We start from the raw sequence: 22,233 nt of genomic DNA on the forward strand, positions 1-22,233 counted from the left end.
GGAAATCCGAGGCATTGTCTTACATTTTAAAGACAACAGAGGTGATGACAACAATAGCCTAGACATCTCTGCTGAGGAGGATGAGCATGTCATTGAAGAAGGTGATAAAGGTGTGAATCCATCTATTCATATTGCTGAAAGCACCAATGACAAACAGCAACAACCTGATGCAGCAACTCTTTTGAGCATTGAAGAAGCAAGGCCAGATACTCAGACTATTGTCACTGTAACCGTTGTAAACAAATCTCTGCTATCAAGGAATCTGAAGTTAAAATTGAGATTGAAAAACTGCACAGTTGCTTACTACAGATCTTACTAACACTTTAGGTGTACAAGAAAGTGCAGCTTATCTACTCCTCATGTTTCTTGCACTACTGATGCTGGTGACAGCATACATTATGATGAAGTTCTAGAGATGTTCAGGCCTGCTGAGAATCAAACTCATGCTGAAGAGAGTGTGCAAGCTGAACCACTACTTACAGAAAAATAACTTCCTGCACTATCAGCAGGACAATCGTAATTATTTCTTCAGAATATTCTTCATCCGTCTCTTCATCCATCTGATTTTTCATGGATGAGGCATTGCATAATACCTGGTTTGTTGTAGCAGTAGAAGTTTGTAGACCCTCTACAGCTATACAAATCTTCAAATGATATGTTAATAGTTAATGGAAAGAACAAAAACTTGGGGTGGGGTGTAAAATAAAAGGTTAATAACAATTATGCTAATACCTAGAATGTATCATCAGCGATGTCCGATCACATGCAACTAGAATCTGAGGCAAGAAGGTTCTAATGGAATCCTGCTAAAGTCTGTCTCTGTAATTAGTGTTGTAATAGTGTGAGGTATCACTGAGGAGGCTTCTTGTGCAACAAAGAAGTTTCTTGGGAACAACAATGAGGACTAACTATGTACAAGCATTGAGGTAACTCATATAGGTCTTCCCTCCACGACTCTCAGGTCCGTGAAATATGGCCTCTTAAAGGGGTCATGCTACTACAAGTGTGAAAAGTCAATAAATGTCCATTAGCTTGCAAAAGAATGGTTTTCAGGCTCTTCCATTTTAGGCATCTAGTGGTCAGTTGTGATAATAACAGAAGTATAACAAACTGAATTGCAGGATGACTGAATTAGGCAGTATGCTAATTTTTGATTTCCTGGCAGAAGGCTGAGAGGCAGCGATTAAGTCAGTAGCATATTGGGTCTCAGGCTGTCCTTGGTGGGTTCATACTTGTAATACAGTTGTATGTCAAGAATACTCATTAGCCTAAAACATTTTAAAATTATGTCCTATCTTCAAGACAGAGTTTTAAGCACAGCAGAATCTGATGCCACCCTGCTTGTTCATACATGGCTTTGTGCAGATATGTCTGAGCTCAGCAGTATTCCTTGTTGAGCTCTGTGGCACTAAGGAAGGGAGGTGCAGGAGAATGGAGCTTTTATGGAGGCTCAGGACTGGAAACGGGGAGTCAAGGGTGTGGGGAGGCGGGGGTTGGGATTGAAAGGTTGGGGTTCGGATACCGGAAGAGGGATCCAAGGGAGGACAAAGGATAGGATGAGGAGAAGACTGAAATGGAAAGGACCTGGCACTCTGGACATCCTGGATGTGGCATGGAATTGGTGGGGCACGGTCAGGCAAGTTAAGAAAATGAGGGACCTAAAGGGTCAGTCAGTATTGTCCAAATGTGCATCTATCTTGGGGTGTTGGTTGGCAAAGTCCTTACAGAGCCTTTGCCTGGACTCAGAGTAAGGTTGGGCAATGTTATTTACAATGCATTGAAGGTAGGGCCAGCTGAGCCTGCAGATTCAGCCACGTCCTACAGAATGACGAATACAACACCAGACACTAACATGAATGTATAGAATATGAATCTATAGAATCCCTGCAAGGAGGGCATCTCGACCATTGAGTATGCACCAACCCTCCGAAACAGCACTATACCTCGGCCCACTCCCCCCACCCCACCCTGTAACATAAGAATTAGGAGCAGGAGTAGGCCATCTGGCCCCTCGTGCCTGCTCCGCCATTCAATGAGATCATGGCTGATCTTTTGTGGACTCAGCTCCACTAACACATGGCCAACCCACCTAACCTGCACATTTTTGGACAGTAGGGGGCAATTTTAGCATGGCCAATCCACTTAATCTGCACATCTTTGGACAGTAGGGGGCAATTTTAGCATGGCCAATCCACTTAATCTGCACATCTTTGGAGGAAGCCGGAGCACCTGGGGGAAACCCACGCAGACACTGGAAGAGCATGCAAACTCTACAAAGACATCGACCAAGGCCGGAATCAAACTCAGGTCCCTGGTACCCAAGGCCGGGATCGAATTTGGGTCCCTGGTGCTGTGAGGCGGCAGTGCTAACAACTGTGCCGCCATGCAAATCAATAATCAGCAAACAGAAAAAAAAAACAGTTCTTCCACAATTAAGGAACTGTCCCTAACCCTCTGTAACCTTCAATGTGTGCCAACTAGGAGGCCTGCCAGTACATTTATACCTCTGACTAAGCTAATCTCAATAAATAACAATGATGCAAACATGAATAAAGTGAAGCCAATGTAATTTGAGTTCTTCACACGTGAAATTTAAATTCGAAAATAACTCGTGCCACCTTTGTGCTCTTAATACACCTGTGTTAATGGCAATCGAGTTGGGCAGGAAGGCTTTGGTTGTGATACAAAGCTTCCACGTTTGACCAGGAGGCACTTCTCTTGCACTGCCAGTGGACGCATGGTTCACCACTGAAAAGCTTCCCGTGCCATGGAATTGCATGTGTATTCTGTTCATGCTGACAGCACTGTAAATTTTAAATTGTAATCGTGTGGGAAATGGGAAAACAAACAAGAAGGCAGAAAGTGGTGCTCACTTCCTGTTTCGCTGATGTGAATGGTGCACCACTAATAAAAGCCACCGAATAAGAGAGTGCGCAAATGGAGAGAGGACACTTGGTGCGGTGGCCCCTTGAGATTGACAGATATAATTAGCATTGTTGACTAGATTGTAACTTTACAACAATTCCTTCAAGTTCACTTTGCAAGAAAAGTGGCGGGAAATGGTTCAATTCAGACAACACAATATTGCAATTCTCAAGGCACCTTCATCTTAAAAAAAGCAACAATAATTTTTATACTTTGAGTAAAGCCCGAGTTGGAGGCCTCACCTGATGGTGACTATCTGTCCTGCATCCAAAGGATAGTCATTAAGCTGAGCAATAAATATTGCAGCAACTGCTTCATACAGAGCTGTTCCATCCATGTTTATTGTGGCTCCCACTGGCAACACAAATCTTGTGATCCTTTTGTCTATTTTGTTTTTTTCCTCTGCGCATCGGAATGTTACTGGCAAAGTTGCGGAGCTGCATTGAAGAATGTGTGTTATTGCCAAAGCAAAAATAATTTTAAAACAAGCATTTTCACATATTTGTCTAATTCTGTGCTCTGTTGGAAGTTTGGGGGCGGCACAATGGTTAGCACTGTTGCGTCACAGCACCAGGGATCCGGTTCAATTCCTGGCTTGGGTCACTGTTTGTGCGGATTCTGTACGTTCTCCCCGTGTCTGCGTGGGTTTCCACCAGGCGCTCCGATTTCCTCCCACAAGTCTCGAAAGACCTGCTTGTTAGTTGAATTGGACATTCTGAATTCTCCCTCAGTGTACCCAAATAGGCGCTAGAGTGTGGCGACCAGTGGATTTTCACAATAACATCATTGTGGTGTTATGTAAGCCTACTTGTGACATTATTAAAGATTAGATTATTAGTAAGTATCAATTTTGAAACTTCAATGAATTAAGTCAAACAGGAGTTTCAATGTCCTCTTGTTCCCTGCATTCTTTCTCACAAATCCACCTTCCCCTTTCACCACATGCGCACCAACAATAGATCAGTAAATTTGGCCAATTACAGCACCGATTCCAAAACATATTTGGAAAAATATTTACGTTACTTGGTCTATCTTGAATCTGAATATCCCTTTTGCATTGTTAAATTACTCCAGATAGCCTTCACAATCATTTTAACAAACAATTCACTGTCTGCCAGCTTCTGAGGAAATGTGATTCTTAAGGTTTTAGCAGCTACTTAATTCAAATGGTCAGCCCTCACGTATTGGAAGATAGGAACAGACAGGGACATTTGACAACCTGTGCATCAGCAAGGAACATTATAACCAAGCCAGATCTTTCATCCATCCAAATGCAAATTCCAATGGGATCGCTAAAGAGCAAACAGAGGAATGATCACCACCCCCCAAGCTAAAGATGGCATACTTATTATTGCTCCAGCTGTTAAATCAGCTGGCTGGAATTAAAATTGCAACCTACTTGGACGCCCTACTATACTCCCTATACACATACGACTGTGTGGCAAAATTTGGCTCCAATTCTACACGTTTACTGATGACACGACCGTAGTGGGTGAGATCTCAAACAACGATGAGTAAGAATACAGGAGGGAGATAGAGAACCTAGTGGAGTGGTGTAACAACAACAATCTCACCGTCAATGTCAGCAAAACTAAGGAGCTGGTTATTGACCTCACGAAGTGAAATATCGTACACATCCCTGACTGCATCAATGGTGCCGAGGTGGAGATGGTTGACAGCTTCAAATTCCTAGGTGTGCACGTCACTAACAATCTGTCCTGGTCCACCCAGGTTGATGCTATGACCAAGAAAGCACAACAGGGAACTAAGGAAATTCAACATGTTCACAGTGACTCTAACCAATTTTTATAGATGCACCACAGAAAGCATCCTATCTGGCTGCATCACAGCCTGGTATGGCAACTGCTTGGCCCAAGACACTGGGAAACTAGAGAGTCGTGATGCGACCATCAATTCACACAAGTCAGAGAGTGGATGTAAACTGAGGCTTTAATCGACTAGAACAGAGCCTGACTGCGACTGATCTGCTAGAGAGCCACCTACAGAACTGCTACTCTTTATACCTCCCCTCAAGGGGTGGAGCCAGGGGCGGAGCCCACAAGGGCACCAACATGATACATCCTATGTAATATTGTACAATGGTCCATAGGTGGAGCCCACATGGGCAACAGAGTAATACATGGTGAATGATTAATACAATACGTTCACCACAAGTCGTGAACACAGCCCAATCCTTCACACGAAACCGCCCCCCATCCACTGATTCTGTCTACACTCCCTGCTGCCTTGGGAAAGCGGACAGTACAATCAAAGACCACTCCCACCCGGGTTATTCTCTCTTCCAACCTCTTCCATCGGGCAGGAAATCTAGTCTGAGAACGTGCACAAAAGCTTTCAAAAACAACTTCTTTACCGTTGTATCAGACTTCTGAATGACCCTCTTATGGACTGAACTGATCTCTCCACAGACCTTCTCTACTGAGTAGCACTTTCCTTCATGTGCTTCACCCAATGTCTGTGTCTATATATTTACATTGTGTCTCTATTATATGTCCTATGTTTTATTTTCATATATGGAGCGATCTGTCTGGACTGGACGCAGAACAATACTTTTTACTGTACACGTGACAATAAACCCAAATCCTAAATCCTAATTGATTGGTATGGTTCAGTAAGAGGTCGTGAATTGCATTAACTAAACAAGTCTTGAGGGATTCAGCATTTTAAATTTTAATGGAATTCTAATGGGTAAGGTTCCTAATTACATTTTGTTGCAGAATAAATGTAACTTTTTTCTTTTGTGTAAAGTCAATAAATTCCTATCCAAGAAATACTGCTTACTGGATTGTGCCGCATTACTAAAATATGTCCTGTTACCTGGATGAAATCATGACCGATGTAAGTAATGCTTCAGCCATTCCTGCAATGAATATGAAGGGATTTTTTCGGACCACAATAAAATAGATCGCGGGTAGAATAATAGCACCATGGATGGCCAATCTGAAAAATAAAATTAAAACAAAGTTAAATTAACCAGGTCTTAAGTTACATTGCATTCAAGATAGACTAAAAAATCCAATATAGAATCATTCTACCTGGCATAATTTAAGTCAAACACCACCTGGTTATTCATTAACTCATTGTTGAGGTTGAGGACCTCAATTGTATAATCGCATTGTCCATCATTTTCTTCTTTCCATTTTGATAGCCCTGTACCAACCAATATCATAAATTGTAGAAGATCCAGCAATACACAGAACAGTACGGCAATATGCAAGATGGTCCCCAGATTCGGTTGAAAACATAAAGTTGAAGTGTGCTTCTGTGAAACACTTGGGATATTTAACAATGTGACAGATACTGGCTGAGTTTTTGCAACCCCCCCCCCCCCCCCCCCCCCCCCCCCCATCGTGGTGGGGTTTCCAGTGGTGGAGGTGGCACCCCATTGGCTCCCAGTGAGATCGTCCCGTCCCACTGAAGTCATTGGCCATTTGCATTGTTTGCTAGTTGTGTCAGCGTGGAACCCATTGCGGTCGGGGTTGGTCACCTTTGGCAGGAGTCAAAGTCTAGAAACTATATAAATGCAGTCAACATTTAAATCTTTTCTACTAAAGGCTTTACAGTGTGTGGGCTCAGCAAGGCAAAGGTTAACAGTAATGGAGGACGAAACATCATTCAATATTACTTTCTTATGCTCCTGGAATACGCATACACAAATATGCATATCGGTCCATACCTTCCAGGTTCCCCAGCGTCGCATTTAGGCGGTACCCCTATGATGTGCTGTGAATCCTTCTGAGGATCCCACGTAAGAGTTTACCGGTAATTCCCCAGAAGTGCAAATGTCCTCTGGACAATTGCACTGAGCTGGAAACCATCCAACAGAAGCGATTGAAATCGCTAACTTCGCATGGTTGTCCCAGTTTTACCTGAAAGTTACTCTGAAAGAGTTAGAAGGAAAAAAGACTTCTAACTAGAGTGATTATTAAAAAACCCAGACTCAGCCTTGCATGGGATACCCTGCACAAGCATGACCCCCCCCTTCCACGGGACTGACCACACCTCAACTTCCCTGCCGACCCCCGACCCCATCCCTCTCGACCCCCCTCTTCCCCGACCTGAACCACATACTGGCCCGATCCCCCAACTCCGACCCTACTCAACCTGCCCCCCCAATCCGACCAACCCCCATCCCGGACTGAACCACTCCTGGACTGGCTATTTCCCACCCCCCACCGAACTGATTCCCTCTCTCCCTCTCGAACTGACCCCCCCCTCTCTCATAGACTCCATCCCCTACCGACTGACCACCCCCAGTCCCTGGGTCCTGACCTCAGACTCTGATTCCCTCCCTGACCCCATTCCCCAAACACTGTAACTTACCTGCTCCCTCTAAATTGTCCCTTTAAACCTTTCCTGTATGGCAGTCATTGTTGTAAGGGGGAGTGACCTAAACCTCTGCTCCCTTGTTACTCAATGATGATGCTGCCAGGAGGTAGTTCGCTGCTCTTGTCTCACCCAGCCTGAGTAAGGAAGTTTGGATGAAACAGGGCCTTCAGAATCCCAGCGTGGGCAAATCTGGCGAGGGCGGCAATCAGCCTGAGATAACCACTCTGCCAAAGTTTTATCACAATACAACTCGATCCTCAACCCAAAAGTGCATTTCAACAAATGTGAGGTAGCCACTGTCAAATATTCAGTCCTCATGTCATGGTTTTACGGAGTGAGATGCTCAAATCAATTTGAATTAAAGATGAATTTGAAGACAGTTTTACTCTCTGAATTTTTGTCCAGTGCAATGTGGAGCGTGATTTAACCGCCACGTTATGCCCAGCGCGGATCTGGGCGCATGAGTAAATAGCGGGAAAGGCCAAAATCGAGATTCGCGCCGGGCGAGAAACAGTTTGCAATTCACTCAACCCGCTCCCAATGCCAAGTTCCGGATCTCGACCAAAAATGACGAGCATTTCATTAACCCTCATTTGCATTCATTTCAATCTCATTGGCGAGACTGAAGTTGAATGCAGCGGCCTCCTGCAAATTAACTGGTTCCCCAACAAGAAATTACGCAGGCGTTGTTTAGTACTCCTTTTTAAAAAGGTGAAGCTGGTGCAATGGCAACTGAGTAGAAGTGAGGAGGTGAGTCGCCCATTCCATTTACCGGCATACAGTTCAATGGCACCGGAGCTGCTGGCCCTGGGGGGGGGGGGGGGGGGGGGGGGGGGGGGTTGGTTGGACCCTCAGGGGGCTTAGGATTGGATGGAGGGCTGAAGATCGCTGGGCTAGCAGGTGAGGGGCTTTGCTTCTCCGAGGCCTTCAAACCATCTTGAAATAGCTTTAAGCCATTTTTAAATATTGTGGAGACCTAGAAAGGGGGCTGTCCTACCAAATACTTCCAGAAAAGAGTCCTGCTTTTGGCTCTATGGTGAAAGTAACTTTAACTCCATTTATCCTTGAGCAACAGCTGAGGGCTGTTGCAAATGAGGAATTGACCTTGATAGTTGTGAGAGCACTTCATACTCCTCAACTCTCAAGTGGCTTCTCGAGCGCATGTGTGCCAGGCCTCAGAAGATGATAAGTGTATAGTATTTCAATCAAACTTTGATGCCTGAACAGTGTGCCTGAACACGAAGAGCATCAGCACCATGGAGGTAGCTGCCAACAAGCAAACAATAAAGAGCAGGGCTTCAGCACTGAGGATCCTCTCGCGACCAAAGGGTGAGTGTGTGGATCAAGTGAGGGCACCTGAGGACAGCATCCCGGATGTTCCGGCAGAGGTCTGGGGGCTCCTGATATGGCCGGCGGTGAGTGTGCAGAGCAAGGGTTGCGAGCATCAGGGTGGGGGAGGCTTGGGGATTTGAGGGTCCCTGGCTGGAAGCCCTAACTGATCGTTGGTCTATCTCCTTCTCCAATTCGTTGCAGATACCAAAATGGATGGTGGTGTCAATCCCACAAAGGCTGCTATCACGTTGCTAGTGGAAGCCCAGATGGGCAGATGCCGGAGAAGGCAACAGCGATGACTGAAACTGGAGGTGGCACCCCACTTTGGAAGGCCATGCAGGTCGTCAGAGCCCTGAACGTTTGTGCAACTGGCTCAAACCAGGTCTCAAGCGGGGACCTGCGTGACATTTCACAAGCAACAGCCCACAGATACATCCAGGAGGTCACGGATTCCCAGGCATCCAATTACAACCTTTGAGCTAAACAAGGTGCAACAAGATGCCCGGTCTGCAGCATTCTCCACTATCACCCGAATGCCCCAGGTTCAGCGGGCAATGGATGGCATGTATGTTGCCGTGCGCATACCGGGGCATCAGGAAGTGCCCTTTATTAATGTGATGGGCTTCCACTCACTGAATGTTCAGATCGTGGTGACCACTATCTCCGTATCATGTGTACCACCTACCGAGGAGGAGTGCATGACAGCTATATCTTGGGGCACTTGGAGATCCCAGGCTCCTTCGAGGACCACCCCAGGATGGTGGGTTGGCTGTTGGGAGACAAGGGATACACGCTGTAGTCCAGGCTTATGACGCTGGTGCAAAGGCCTGTGACCGAGGCGGAGACCCGGTATAATGAGGCCTACGCTGCTACACGTGCTGTCATTTGCCAGTGCATGAGACTGCTGTGCATGCGGTTCCGACGCCTGGTCTGCTCTGGTGGCACCCTACAAAAGAACCCAGAGGGTCTCCCACTGTGCTGGTCTGCTGTGCCCACCACAATCTGGCACAGCAGCGGGGCGACATGCTGGACTAGGAGGAGGACGGACATGTGGCCTCGTCTGAGGAGTAGTTGGGCTAGGAGGGTCTGGAGGGCGAGCCCGGGGAGGAGCCGCAGGATGCAGGACAGGCGGTGGCAAATGTCCAACATGCCTAGAGGACCAGAGAGGTCCTTATCGTCACCAGATTCTCATAGGATGAGTCTATGTCCCTCAACTGACCCCCCCCAATTTCCTCCACTCCCTCCCACCCAATCCCTCCTTCTCAACCTCACTGTCGGTGACTGCTCTCTCCTCGTTCAATCCCGCGATCTCCAGGGCCCCTTTTCTCATAGGGGGTGAGGACTCACATTTCTGGGTCACTGCCCCCATCTTAGCCCTTTCCTGTTTATTATGGGCTATTGACCTCTGCGGGGACAAAGAGAGGGCATTGTAAGCTGCAATTTGATGGGTCAGGTGGCATGCGGACATGCAAGGGTTGTGCTGGTGGGTGCCTGTGGTTTCTGAGGAACAATTGCGAGGATGTGGGGAGGGTGCAAGGTACCAGCCAGTGATTTGTGGGGAGAGGGATTTCTGGGAATTTGAGGTGTGGAAGGTGGAACTGATGACAGGAGAGAGGTGGTAACTTACCCTTGCAGCTCGGTGGAGGTCACTGGTCTTCTTCCGACATTGGACGCTGGTCCTACTGGTCATGCTGCCCAAACTGACAGTCGCTGACACCCAAGCAGCATTGCTGACTCTGCTGTTGGCCCTCCGACCCCCTCTCGGGTACAGGATACCCTGTCTCACATCGACGGTGTCGAGAAGCCTGTCCAGGTCAGCATCCCCAAAGTGAGGAGCAAGTCTGCACATAGCCCTGTTTATGTGTTAACTATGAGTGAGTGGGAGGGAGCATTTAAAAGCAGCTGTGTCTTGTTAACGATGAGACGCTGAGGCGTGGGTCCAGCATATAAGACTGCGAGACAGCCAGTAATGGCAAGTAGCTCGTGGGGGCTCATTTTTGGCACTAAGTGCCATTAAATACGGGCTGCGATCTCGCCAACACAGCTGTCGAGTAACACCCGCCAATTGCGTCTAAGATGGCACTTAAAAATCTTTCCATTAAATCGCGCCCGCAGATTAAGATTACTTCTGCTATTTAATATTTAGACCGCAGCAACTTTTATCCTGTCCTTGTGCTATATATATATAACATAGGTCTGATAATGGGGCATTTTATAACATAATAACTCAATTCTGCAGGATTCAAATCTGCCTCATTACTGAAAGATTTCAATCCATATTTGATATGGGACCTCAAAGGTAGTAATCTCAGGATTGCTACCAGTGCCACGAGCTAGTCAGAGTAGGAATGTCAGGATAGATAGGATGAATGCGTGGCTCGAGAGATGTTGCAAGAGGGAGGGATTCAAATTCCTGGGGCATTGGGACCGGTTCTGGGGGAGGTGGGACCAGTACAAACCGGACGGTCTGCACTTGGGCAGGACTGGAACCGATGTCCTAGGGGGGGTGTTTTCTAGAGCTGTTGGGGAGGGTTTAAACTAATGTGGCAGGGGGATGGGAACCAATGCTGGAAGTTGGAAGGTAGTAAAACAGGGACAGAAACAAAAGGAAGTAAGGGGAAAAGTGCAAGGCAGAGAAGACATAGTCAGAAATCCATAAGGGCGACAGTACAAGGTACAGTGACTGAGGGGAGCACAGTGAATAGGCCCAGTAATAACAAAAGGAATAAAACTGGAGATGTTAAGATTCAAAACAGAGGTAAAAAAACCAACATAAGTGTACTTTACCTGAATGCTCGTAGTATTCGGAATAAAGTAAATGAGTTGGTGGCACAAATCATCGTAAATTACTATGATTTAGTGGCCATTACTGAAACATGGTTAAAGGATGGTCACGACTGGGAGTTAAATATCCGAGGGTATCAAACTATTCGGAAGGACAGAGTGGATGGTAAGGGAGGTGGTGTTGCTCTGTTATTTAAGGATGACATCCGGGCAATAGTAAGGGATGACATCGGTGCTATGGAGGATAAGGTTGAATCCATTTGGGTGGAAATCAGGAATAGTAAGGCGAAAAAGTCACTGATAGGAGTAGTCTATCGGCCACCAAATAGTAACGAGATGGTGGGGCAGGCAATAAACAAAGAAATAACTGATGCATGTAGAAATGGTACAGCAATTATCATGGGGGATTTTAATCTACATGTCGATTGGTTTAACCAGGTCGGTCAAGGCAACCGTGAGGAGGAGTTTATAGAATGTATCCGCGATAGTTTCCTAGAACAGTATGTGATGGAACCTACGAGGGAACAAGCGGTCCTAGATCTTGTCCTGTGTAATGAGACAGGATTGATTCATGATCTCATAGTTAGGGATCCTCTCGGAAGGAGCGATCACAATATGGTGGAATTTAAAATACAGATGGAGGGTGAGAAAGTAAAATCAAATACTAGTGTTTTGTGTTTAAACAAAGGAGATTACAAGGGGATGAGAAAAGAACTAGCTAAGGTAGACTGGGAGCTAAGACTTTATGGTGGAACAGTTGAGGAACAGTGGAGAACCTTCCAAGCGATTTTTCACAGTGCTCAGCAAAGGTTTATACCAACAAAAAGGAAGGACGGAAGAAAGAGGGAAAATCGACCGTGGATATCTAAGGAAATAAGGGAGAGTATCAAATTGAAGGAAAAAGCATATAAAGTGGCAAAGATTGCTGGGAGATTAGAGGACTGGGAAATCTTTAGGGGGCAACAGAAAGTTACTAAAAAAGCTATAAAGAAGAGTAAGATAGAGTATGAGAGTAAACTTGCTCAGAATATAAAACAGACAGTAAAAGTTTTTACAAATATATAAGACAAAAAAGAGTGGCTAAGGTAAATATTGGTCCTTTAGAGGATGAGAAGGGAGTTTTAATAATGGGAAATGAGGAAATGGCTGAGGAACTGAACAGGTTTTTTGGGTCGGTCTTCACAGTGGAAGACACAAATAACATGCCAGCGACTGATAGAAATGAGGCTATGACAGGTGAGGACCTTGAGAGGATTGTTATCACTAAGGAGGGAGTGATGGGCAAGCTAATGGGGCTAAAGGTAGACAAGTCTCCTGGCCCTGATGGAATGCATCCCAGAGTGCTAAAAGAGATGGCTAGGGAAATTGCAGATGCACTAGTGATAATTTACCGAAATTCACTAGACTCTGGGGTGGTCCCGGTGGATTGGAAATTAGCAAACGTGACGCCACTGTTTAAAAAAGGAGGTAGGCAGAAAGCAGGAAATTATAGGCCAGAAATTATAATAGGGAAGATGCTGGAATCTATCATCAAGGAAGAAATTGCGAGGCATCTGGATAGAAATTGTCCCATTGGGCAGACGCAGCATGGGTTCATTAAAGGCAGGTCATGCCTAACTAATTTAGTGGAATTTTTTGAGGACATTACCAGTGCAGTAGATAACGGGGAGCCGATGGATGTGGTATATCTGGATTTCCAGAAAGCCTTTGACAAGGTGCCACACAAAAGGTTGCTGCATAAGATAAAGATGCATGGCATTAAGGGTAAAGTAGTAGCATGGATAGAGGATTGGTTAATTAATAGAAAGCAAAGAGTTGGGATAAATGGGTGTTTCTCTGGTTGGCAATCAGTAGCTAGTGGTGTCCCTCAGGGATCCGTGTTGGGCCCACAATTGTTCACAATTTACATTGATGATTTGGAGTTGGGGACCAAGGGCAATGTGTCCAAGTTTGCAGATGACACTAAGATGAGTGGTAAAGCGAAAAGTGCAGAGGATACTGGAAGTCTGCAGAGGGATTTGGATAGGTTAAGTGAATGGGCTCGGGTCTGGCAGATGGAATACAGTGTTGACAAATGTGAGGTTATCGATTTTGGTAGGAATAACAGCAAACGGGATTATTATTTAAACGATAAAATATTAAAGCATGCCGCTGTTCAGAGAGACTTGGGTGTGCTAGTGCATGAGTCACAGAAGGTTGGTTTACAAGTGCAACAGGTGATTAAGAAGGCAAATGGAATTTTGTCCTTCATTGCTAGAGGGATGGAGTTTAAGACTAGGGAGGTTATGTTGCAATTGTATAAGGTGTTAGTGCGGCCACACCTGGAGTATTGTGTTCAGTTTTGGTCTCCTTACTTGAGAAAGGGCGTACTGGCGCTGGAGGGTGTGCAGAGGAGATTCACTAGGTTAATCCCAGAGCTGAAGGGGTTGGATTATGAGGAGAGGTTGAGTAAACTGGGACTGTACTCGTTGGAATTTAGAAGGATGAGGGGGGATCTTATAGAAACATTTAAAATTATGAAGGGAATAGATAGGATAGATGCGGGCAGGTTGTTTCCACTGGCGGGTGACAGCAGAACTAGGGGGCATAGCCTCAAAATAAGGGGAAGTAGATTTAGGACTGAGTTTAGGAGGAACTTCTTCACCCAAAGGGTTGTGAATCTATGGAATTCCTTGCCCAGTGAAGCAGTTGAGGCTCCTTCATTACATGTTTTTAAGGTAAAGATAGATAGTTTTTTGAAGAATAAAGGGATTAAGGGTTATGGTGTTCGGGCCGGAAAGTGGAGCTGAGTCCACAAAAGATCAGCCATGATCTAATTGAATGGTGGAGCAGGCTCAAGGGGCCAGATGGCCTACTCCTGCTCCTAGTTCTTATGTTCTTATGTTCTTATATATAACTCTACAAAACAACCTTAGTCTATATGTTTTCTTTGAAATAATCCAAAAACCTTGACTCATTTAATTCAAATGATCACTTTATTCAGTAACTTTTCAAGATTTGTTTCAGTAATTTCTAAAAGCATTTAAAAAATCTGTCATACATACCCAATCAGCACTGTAGCCATATAAAGTCCAAGTCTACGGAAAATTTCCCAGTCATCCACTTGTATTACTTTTGCAGCAATGAGAAATAATATACCTATCGGCATGTAGCTAAAAATAAATAATTGACAAGTGGTGATATTACAAAAAGTCATTTCAAATGCATTTTGGTACATTATCATTTTTGACATAGTTCAGAAATAATGGTTAATTTTATTTTATTTGCAGCTCTAATACCAAAGTAGGAAAGATCCCGTTACGATAGTAAAATGACATTTAAAAATAAGTGAACGATGTACACAGTAGTAGCCAATGGTGCCATACTGCAATGAATCAAGTCTTGGTCCAGATACTTTTCTTATTCACCCCCCCAATTATAATTGACATGGCATTTTAAATGTTGAAATGTGGAATGCTACCTAGGAACATAGGTCGAAATTCTCCCAGAGGCCCGACGCCGTCATGAAACCTGGAGAGGTTCACGATGGCGTCGGATGCCTCTCCCGACCCCCTATTCTCCCCTCCCCGGGGGGATAGGAGGGCCGTGTCGGGAGACTCGGCCGCCTGGCCTTGTCGCTGGCGTCAAGGCCCGGCACGCCGAAAATGACACGGCTGATGCGCCTAATGACATCAACCGCGCATGCGCAGGTTGGATGGCACCAATCCGCGCATGCCGTCTTCCCCTCAGCCGCCCCGCAAGACGTGGCGGCTTGATCTTGCGCGGCGGCGGAGGGGAAATAGTGCGTCCAATTTAGTCGCCAGCCCGACGATCGGTGGGCACTGATCGCGTGCCTGTACCCTCCCGAGCACAGTCGTGGTGCTCAGAGCCCCGTACTCCACCCACAAGCCCCAAACGGGCATATCTCACCGTTTCCACGACGGCAGCGACCAGGTGTGGTTGCCGCCATCGTGAAACGGTCGCGAACGGCAGGCCGCTCGGCCCATCGGGGCGGCGTGTTGCAAAACGCAACATGCCATTTTGGGGGGGGGTGGAAGAATAGCGGGAGCAGACCTCCCGCTATTCTCCCACCCAGCATGGGAGCGGAGAATCGCGCCCATAATTCCAAGGACTATCGTAAGAGTTAATATTAAGAAGCTTTTTCACTGGCTGTGCGTCCACGAACAATGGAAACAGCGTTCAAACTTGAGATTTGATCATAGACACCAAAAAAAGTTATAATCCCTTGATTTCAGAGGTCTATCCATTACTTGCTGGAACACATCCTTATGTGAAGGGGGAGAAGGAATCAGAGGCTTGACAGCAGTTTACACTGTGGCCATGGAAGAAGGCAAATGCACAGAATTCCAGTGTCCCTCTCAATTAGCACAAGGGTGGTGTTGAAATAACCCGGAGAATAAATTTGAGCGGAATCTTACTCACCACATGATGATCTGTACGATTTTCATGGTGGCTTCATTCAATGCTTCAAAGAAGTCGAAGAGAATTTTCCCTTTTTCGCCCATCTGTCCAATGACAATCCCAAACACTAGGCAGAAGACAATGATGCCCAGTACATTGAGTCCATAAGAGTACATGCCAACCACTTTGTAGTCAGTGACTTTAGTCTAAGAAGATTATTGAACAGATTAAAATAAGAATTGCAGCCTATTTATATTATTTGTCTATGATTTGTTTTCAATGAATCAGTACATTTTACGTGTATTTAGTAATACTGATGGACATGCATCCAATCACCAGGGCTCACAAATGGAATATGATTAAAAATACAGAGGGATCGTGTGCACAGAACCCGACTAAGAGGTGCACAATTTTACTTCAATATCAATTGTTTCTGAGGTTAATAGGGTATCACAGCCAGGTTTTCAAGAATAGGAAGTGTCTCTTGGATTCTTTTGAAAAGGAGGGTGATTGAATGACTTTTATCAAGATTAAAGTCTGGGACGGAATTCCCGCTCTAACCTAATGATATTGAAGATGAATGCAGTGCACACCAGGTGAGGTCAGATATCAAACGTGGGATCTTCCTGGCTCTGTATGACTCAGTGCCTACTCTATCAGGTAGGTAAGCAAGTTCACACTTTTGATGTGTGACATGAATAATGTGCTTTCATTGCCACAATGGTGGCTTCAGAGACACAGGGCAGCCGGGGAACCATCATTAGAGAGACTATTGGGCTAGAATTTAATTGCCAGATGCAGAAAAATCGACTGATATTTATAAATTGTACACACTTCATCAAAATTCTTGACAGGGAGTAGAATATGGAGGGGCTGGAAATGAGGAGATGCTCTGTTACTGCATGATGTGGGATCAAACTGTATGAGTCTCTGCATTATATATATATCTATTCTTTCACAAACCTTATCAAAACAAACAGGTTTTTTCTATTGTTAGTTCTTAGTTTTAAAACGTTACTATAGGAAAAAGGTGACATTAGTTTAGAGGATATAGCCTTTCCTGTTTGTGTTTTGCTCAAACACCTTGAGGAAGCAATAACTTTGTCTTTATTAATTAAGAAAGATAAGTACTTCAGTGTTTTTCTTCTAAGCGATAACCATTTTTCCACTCACTTATCAACATGCCTAATAACTGAGGGTGGCACGGTGGTTAGCACTGCTGCCTACAGCACTGAGGATCCGGGTTCAGTCCAGATCCCGGGTCACTGTCTGTTTGGAGTTTGCACATTCTCCCCGTGTCTGCGTTGGTTTCACCCCCACAACCCAAAGATGTGCAGGTTATGTGGATTGGCCATGCTAAACTCCCCCTTAATTGGAAAAGAATAACTGGGTATTCTAAATTTATTTAAACAAAAGCATGCCTAATAACTTGTAACAAGTTTATATCTGAGTGTGTTCAATAGAACGAGAGACAGCAGGACTAAAGTAACCTTCCCTGGGGCTTCTACCAATGCTACCATGTCTCCAGTCAGTAGGAGTCCCAGAATGACTCATTAAGGGCGGGATTCTCCAACCGCGCCCGCCTGGCGACCGGAGAATCCCGCCGGAGATCAATGGGCTCCTCCATTGTCTGCGTCTCGCCCGTGTCGACCTTGCTGCGGGTGGAATCAGAAGGGAATTTTCAGGCTTCTGTTTACTACCTTCCGCCAGCTAGTACAGTTGATCTACCAAGTACACCTTATGAAAATCCAAAGCACATCCTAAATTTATGTACAGTTCGTTTGTGCTCCAGTAAATATAGCACAGGATTTTCATTTTATTCATTCATGGATTGTGGGCATCACTGGCGAGGCCAGCATTTACTGCCCATCCCAAACTGCCCTAGAGAACTGCCCTTCTCTAGGGACGACCCACAGTGCTATTAGTGGGGTCCCTTTTGTTAGGGGGTCCCTATGGGGGATTACATTAGTCAGGGGGTCCCTGGGAGATCTCCCTACTCCAGGGGTCCCAGGGGAAGGCTTTCTTTCCTTATCACCCCTACTACAGGGGGCCTGGGGAGTCTCCCACATTAGGGAGTCCGGGGGGGGGGGGGGAGAGAGTCACCCCGTAGGTTGGGAAAGGGGAGGGGCGGAAGAAACCAGGCAATCCAGGGGTGTGGGGCTGCTTTGCGGTGCGGAGGGGTGGGTAGCTGGCCGCGGGGTTTCACTTTCAGGCCGCCTGCTCAAAATGGCGACCCGGTAACGGGATTCCCTAGGGAATCCCTCGTATAACTCACCATGCATAAATTTGCATGGCTAGGGATACGGGATTGCATCCCGCTTTGCGCTCCCAAGGGGAGCGTAGAGTGGGTGCAAATCTCCTCCAGCGGGAGAACAAGTCTCCCAATCAGAGAATCCACCCACAGGGGCGGGATTCATCGGAAACCGGCGGGGCTGGCAACAGCGCCGCGCTGGCCGGCCTGGAAGGGGCTTGGCGCATAGCCAACCAGCGCCGAAGAGACTCCGCCGGCCAGCGCGAGTTGGCGCATGCGCGGGAGCGCCAGTGGGTGCTGGCGTCATCCCAGCGCATGCGCAGGGGGGGGTCATCTCCGCGCCAAGCATCGCGGACCGGTACACCAGCCAACGTGGAGGAATAGAGTGCCCCACGACACAGGCCCACCCGCGGATCGGTGGGCTCCGATCGTGCCACTATGGGGGCACCCCGAGGACCCCGGAGGACGCCCGCGGAGCCAGGTCCCGCCAGTAAGTACCTGTCGTACCATACGCCGACGGGACCCGCTGAAAATGGGCGGCCACCTGGCCCATAGAATCGCCCGGGGGGCTGGTGCCAGCGGCTGCCGGTCGGCGTGATTCCCGCCCCGCCATGTCCCCGGCGCCGGAGAATTCGGCAGCCGACGGGGGGCGGGATTCACGCCGCCCCCCGCCGATTCTCTGACCCGGTGAGGGAATCAGAGAATCCCGCCACAGATCTTTTGTCCATATTTGAACCATGTGTCACTCTAAATGCGGCATTTAATTAAAATCACTGCATGTATGAAAGCATATCTTATTCATTTACTCACTTAAGTTTACGCTTCATTAAAATTTTAAAATAAGTGTCACCCATGTATTTTTAGATTTTTGGGATTAAATCAATTTAAAAACAGTTCCTCTTGGGCTTGAGGGGACAAAAATGCTGATTATTTTCTCATCAAAATTCAAGTTCAAAGATATGCATGCATTGTTTTCTAGTCGCCATAGTCCCAAGTGACTAGAGGCTGATTTCCCCTTTGAGGGGGAGAACTGACTGGTGGTGATTTAGCCTGAGGATCACCACACCTCAAGCGAGAGGCAAAGTTGAGAAGGCAGACCTTCATGCAGGTTTTGTTCTGTAGCCAAAGTGACATCAGTGGCATGTTTACCTTTAAACATAACTTTCAGCAGAAAATGAGAGAAAGTCCGGAATTTCAGGCACCCTTTCTTTTCGGGCGGGTTTGGTAATAGATAGGAAAATCTCACAAGAGGCCCAAATTGTGTTTTACATCAGCGGGGTGTCTTGGCACAATTGACACCACCCCGCCAGTGACATAACGGCAATCACTAGGTACAATGTCCGGAACACATTGAATCTCATTATCAGGCCTCGCGACCTGAGTTCCCCCTCCCGGTAAGATAATCCATTCATGTTGGCATGAGGGCTGACCGGTGTGAATTAGGACTGGTCTCACCTGGTGGGAAGAACACCCAGAGGAGCTCAGTGAGTGCATTGCTCCAGGGAGAGAGTATCACCTGGTACTGCCAGGGCACCTCCCCTCGCATTACCCAGGCCATACCAGGGGGCAGTGCCAAGGGGCAGTGACGGGGGAGGGAGGTTGTGTGGGGGAAGAGAAGGGGCTCTTTGTGCCCCAAAGCAGCCTTTAAATATGACATCCCAATCTTTAAAAAACTACGTTGCTGGAGGGCAGGTTCTATAGCCTCGCCCATCAGCATTGCATCATGGGACTAGCTCTTTGGCTTTTCTCCTATGTTTCAAGCAATAAGGCAGAGAAAGTCACCGTTGGTGCCAGCGGTTCCATTGGCGCTTTTCCCGTCATCTGCCGCTCTCTGCCAAATACATGTAAAACTCCGCCTCATGAATTATTCAATGGGACAATGCTCTGAGATGCTTGGAGACTCTGGGTATAATTTTAAGGATGGTGAGAATGCCTAATGCGCAGCCGCCGACTCTCAAACTCCACTGCCATTTAACACTCACTTAAGCATTGATTGGTAGAAGGAGGGATTTCTGTCAGCCTTCGGAACGAAGTCCTGTCAATGAGAGCTGTCGACCAATCAGATTGGCCGACAACTCTTCAACCAGGCACAGTGCTGCCGTGGCCAGAAGTGGAACTGCAGCACTCTGCCTGGAACAAAGGCCCGGGGCCTTTGAAAATGTAAATCCCGGGTGTCACGGGGCAGGAGGGAAGGGTATGCCTAGGCTGGCGGGGGTGGGGGGCTGGGAGTGATCAGGAGGGGTGCAATCATGATCGGGGGGACGGGGGAGGAATGGGGTCTGGAACTCCAATATCTCGTGGGAGGATGCCCCATCTCTGAGGGTGTCTTCAGAGTAAGGTTCCCCCCACTCCAACCTGCTGCTCAAGATGAGGAAAAGTTGAACTGTCACTTTCTCACTCTCTCTCGCCAGCCTAAAAACTGAGGCTGGCCACTTAAGGGCCTTAATAGTCCCCCCCCCCCCCCCCCCCCCCCCCCGTGACCCTGCCTGCCGAAGCTTAAAATTGTATCTCGATTCATCCCAGGGTGGAATCCCGTCCATTTAATTTTACACTCGACGCCATCTCAGAATCTGCTTTGGGAGGAGTATAAGATTAGGTCCTCTGTGATGCTGTGTATTGATTCTCTGAGACACTGAAAATGGAAAAAAAATGAAATGAAATGGCATATTGAAACTGTTTTCTTCCTCTGTGATATGGATATTGGTGCTCGGAGATGCTATCCTAATTCACTGCAAGCTGGGCACATTTGAAACTTTGACCTTGATTTCACACGTGGGCAGCATGGAAGCACAGTGATTAGCACAATTGCTTCACAGCTCCAGCGTCCCAGGTTCGATTCCCGGCTTGGGTCACTGTCTGTGCGGATTCTGCATGTTCTTCCCGTGTGTGCGTGGGTTTCCTCCGGGTGCTCTGGTTTCCTCCCACAGTCCAAACACGTGCAGGTTAGATGGATTGGCCATGATAAATTGCCCTTAGTGACCAAAAAGGTTAGGAGGAGTTATTGGGTTACGGGGATGGGGTGGAAGTGAGGGCTTAAATGGGTCGGTGCAGACTTGATGGGCCGAACGGCCTCCTTCTGCACTCTATGTTCTATGTTCTAAAACACTTGGAAACCTGAAATAAAAAACAGAAAATGCTGGAAATATTCAGCAGGTCAAACTGCATCTGTGAAGAGAGAAACAGAGTTGACATTCCAGGTCAAGATAAGCATTCGTCAAAACAATTCTATGTTACCTCATTCGTTGAGCCAGCGGTGGAATTAATAACAGGTTTAATTGCTACTCGTTTGCTTTTATACTGAAAAAAAAGCAAAAAGAAGGGTGTTACAACCTCAGCTGATGTTACTACTGGACAGTCAGATCCCAGATCGGGACTCCGGCTCGATAGATTATAACTTTTATTTTATTGCTTAGAGACGTGCATGAACAGAGTCACATGACCGCACAAAATATTTATTAAACAAAAAAAGATTAATTATAAAATGCTACTCCTTCACCCTAGCCATAACTTTACAGATATATACATATTTGTAAGGATAACAAAAGTTACAGAATATATCATGCTCCAATGTTCTCAGTAATGTACACAGTACATGTAAACCAATGGGTGAAATGTGATCAGACACACCACACTCTGAAAGAAAGTGACAGATCAACTTCTGTGGATTTCTTGTCAAATCCCTCCAGATGCTTGTCACACTGTGAGCCAACTGGTCTCACTGGAACTCTGATTTCCACACGAGGGCTTCAAATGTCCACTCTTGAAGAATACACTTTGGAATATTCTCCCACACTGGGCTTTCTCTCAGATGCTTCACCAAGGATCCGCATCCAGAATTTCAATCTCTCCTTTCAGCATTTCTCTGTCCTGGAACGCCACATGCATTCAAGCTTCCACACAATCTCATGGGTACCCAGCCATGACAACAGAACAACATCGCTTTACAGGTTGTATTACATAGAAACATAGAAAATTGGGGTGGGAGGAGACCATTCAAGCCTGCTCTGCCATTCAACACGATTATGGTTGACACTCTATTTCAGCACCATACTCCAGCGCTCTCCCATATCCCTTGGAAGTCCAGAAATCTACCTATTTCCTTATTAAATATAATCAGTGATTCGGCCTCCACAGCCGTCTGTGTTAGAAAATGCTGCGTGAAGACATTTCTCCTCATCTCAGTCCTAAAT

At 46.5% G+C, this 22,233-nt stretch overlaps 1 protein-coding gene across 1 annotated transcript in view; it reads right to left on the reverse strand.

Moving 5' to 3' along the window:
- Positions 1 to 22,233, reverse strand: part of slc1a1 (solute carrier family 1 member 1) — a 96,958-nt gene that overhangs the window by 31,538 nt on the left and 43,187 nt on the right. The window contains exons 6-10 of the mRNA XM_038804653.1: positions 21,278 to 21,340; positions 15,814 to 15,998; positions 14,436 to 14,543; positions 5,764 to 5,886; positions 3,168 to 3,362 (exon numbers count right to left, since the gene is read on the reverse strand). Of these exons, the coding sequence (XP_038660581.1) occupies positions 3,168 to 3,362; positions 5,764 to 5,886; positions 14,436 to 14,543; positions 15,814 to 15,998; positions 21,278 to 21,340 (674 nt within the window). The remainder of the gene's footprint in view (positions 1 to 3,167; positions 3,363 to 5,763; positions 5,887 to 14,435; positions 14,544 to 15,813; positions 15,999 to 21,277; positions 21,341 to 22,233) is intronic.

This window comes from Scyliorhinus canicula, chromosome 8 (genome assembly GCF_902713615.1).
Source record: "Scyliorhinus canicula chromosome 8, sScyCan1.1, whole genome shotgun sequence".
NCBI lineage: Eukaryota > Metazoa > Chordata > Chondrichthyes > Carcharhiniformes > Scyliorhinidae > Scyliorhinus > Scyliorhinus canicula.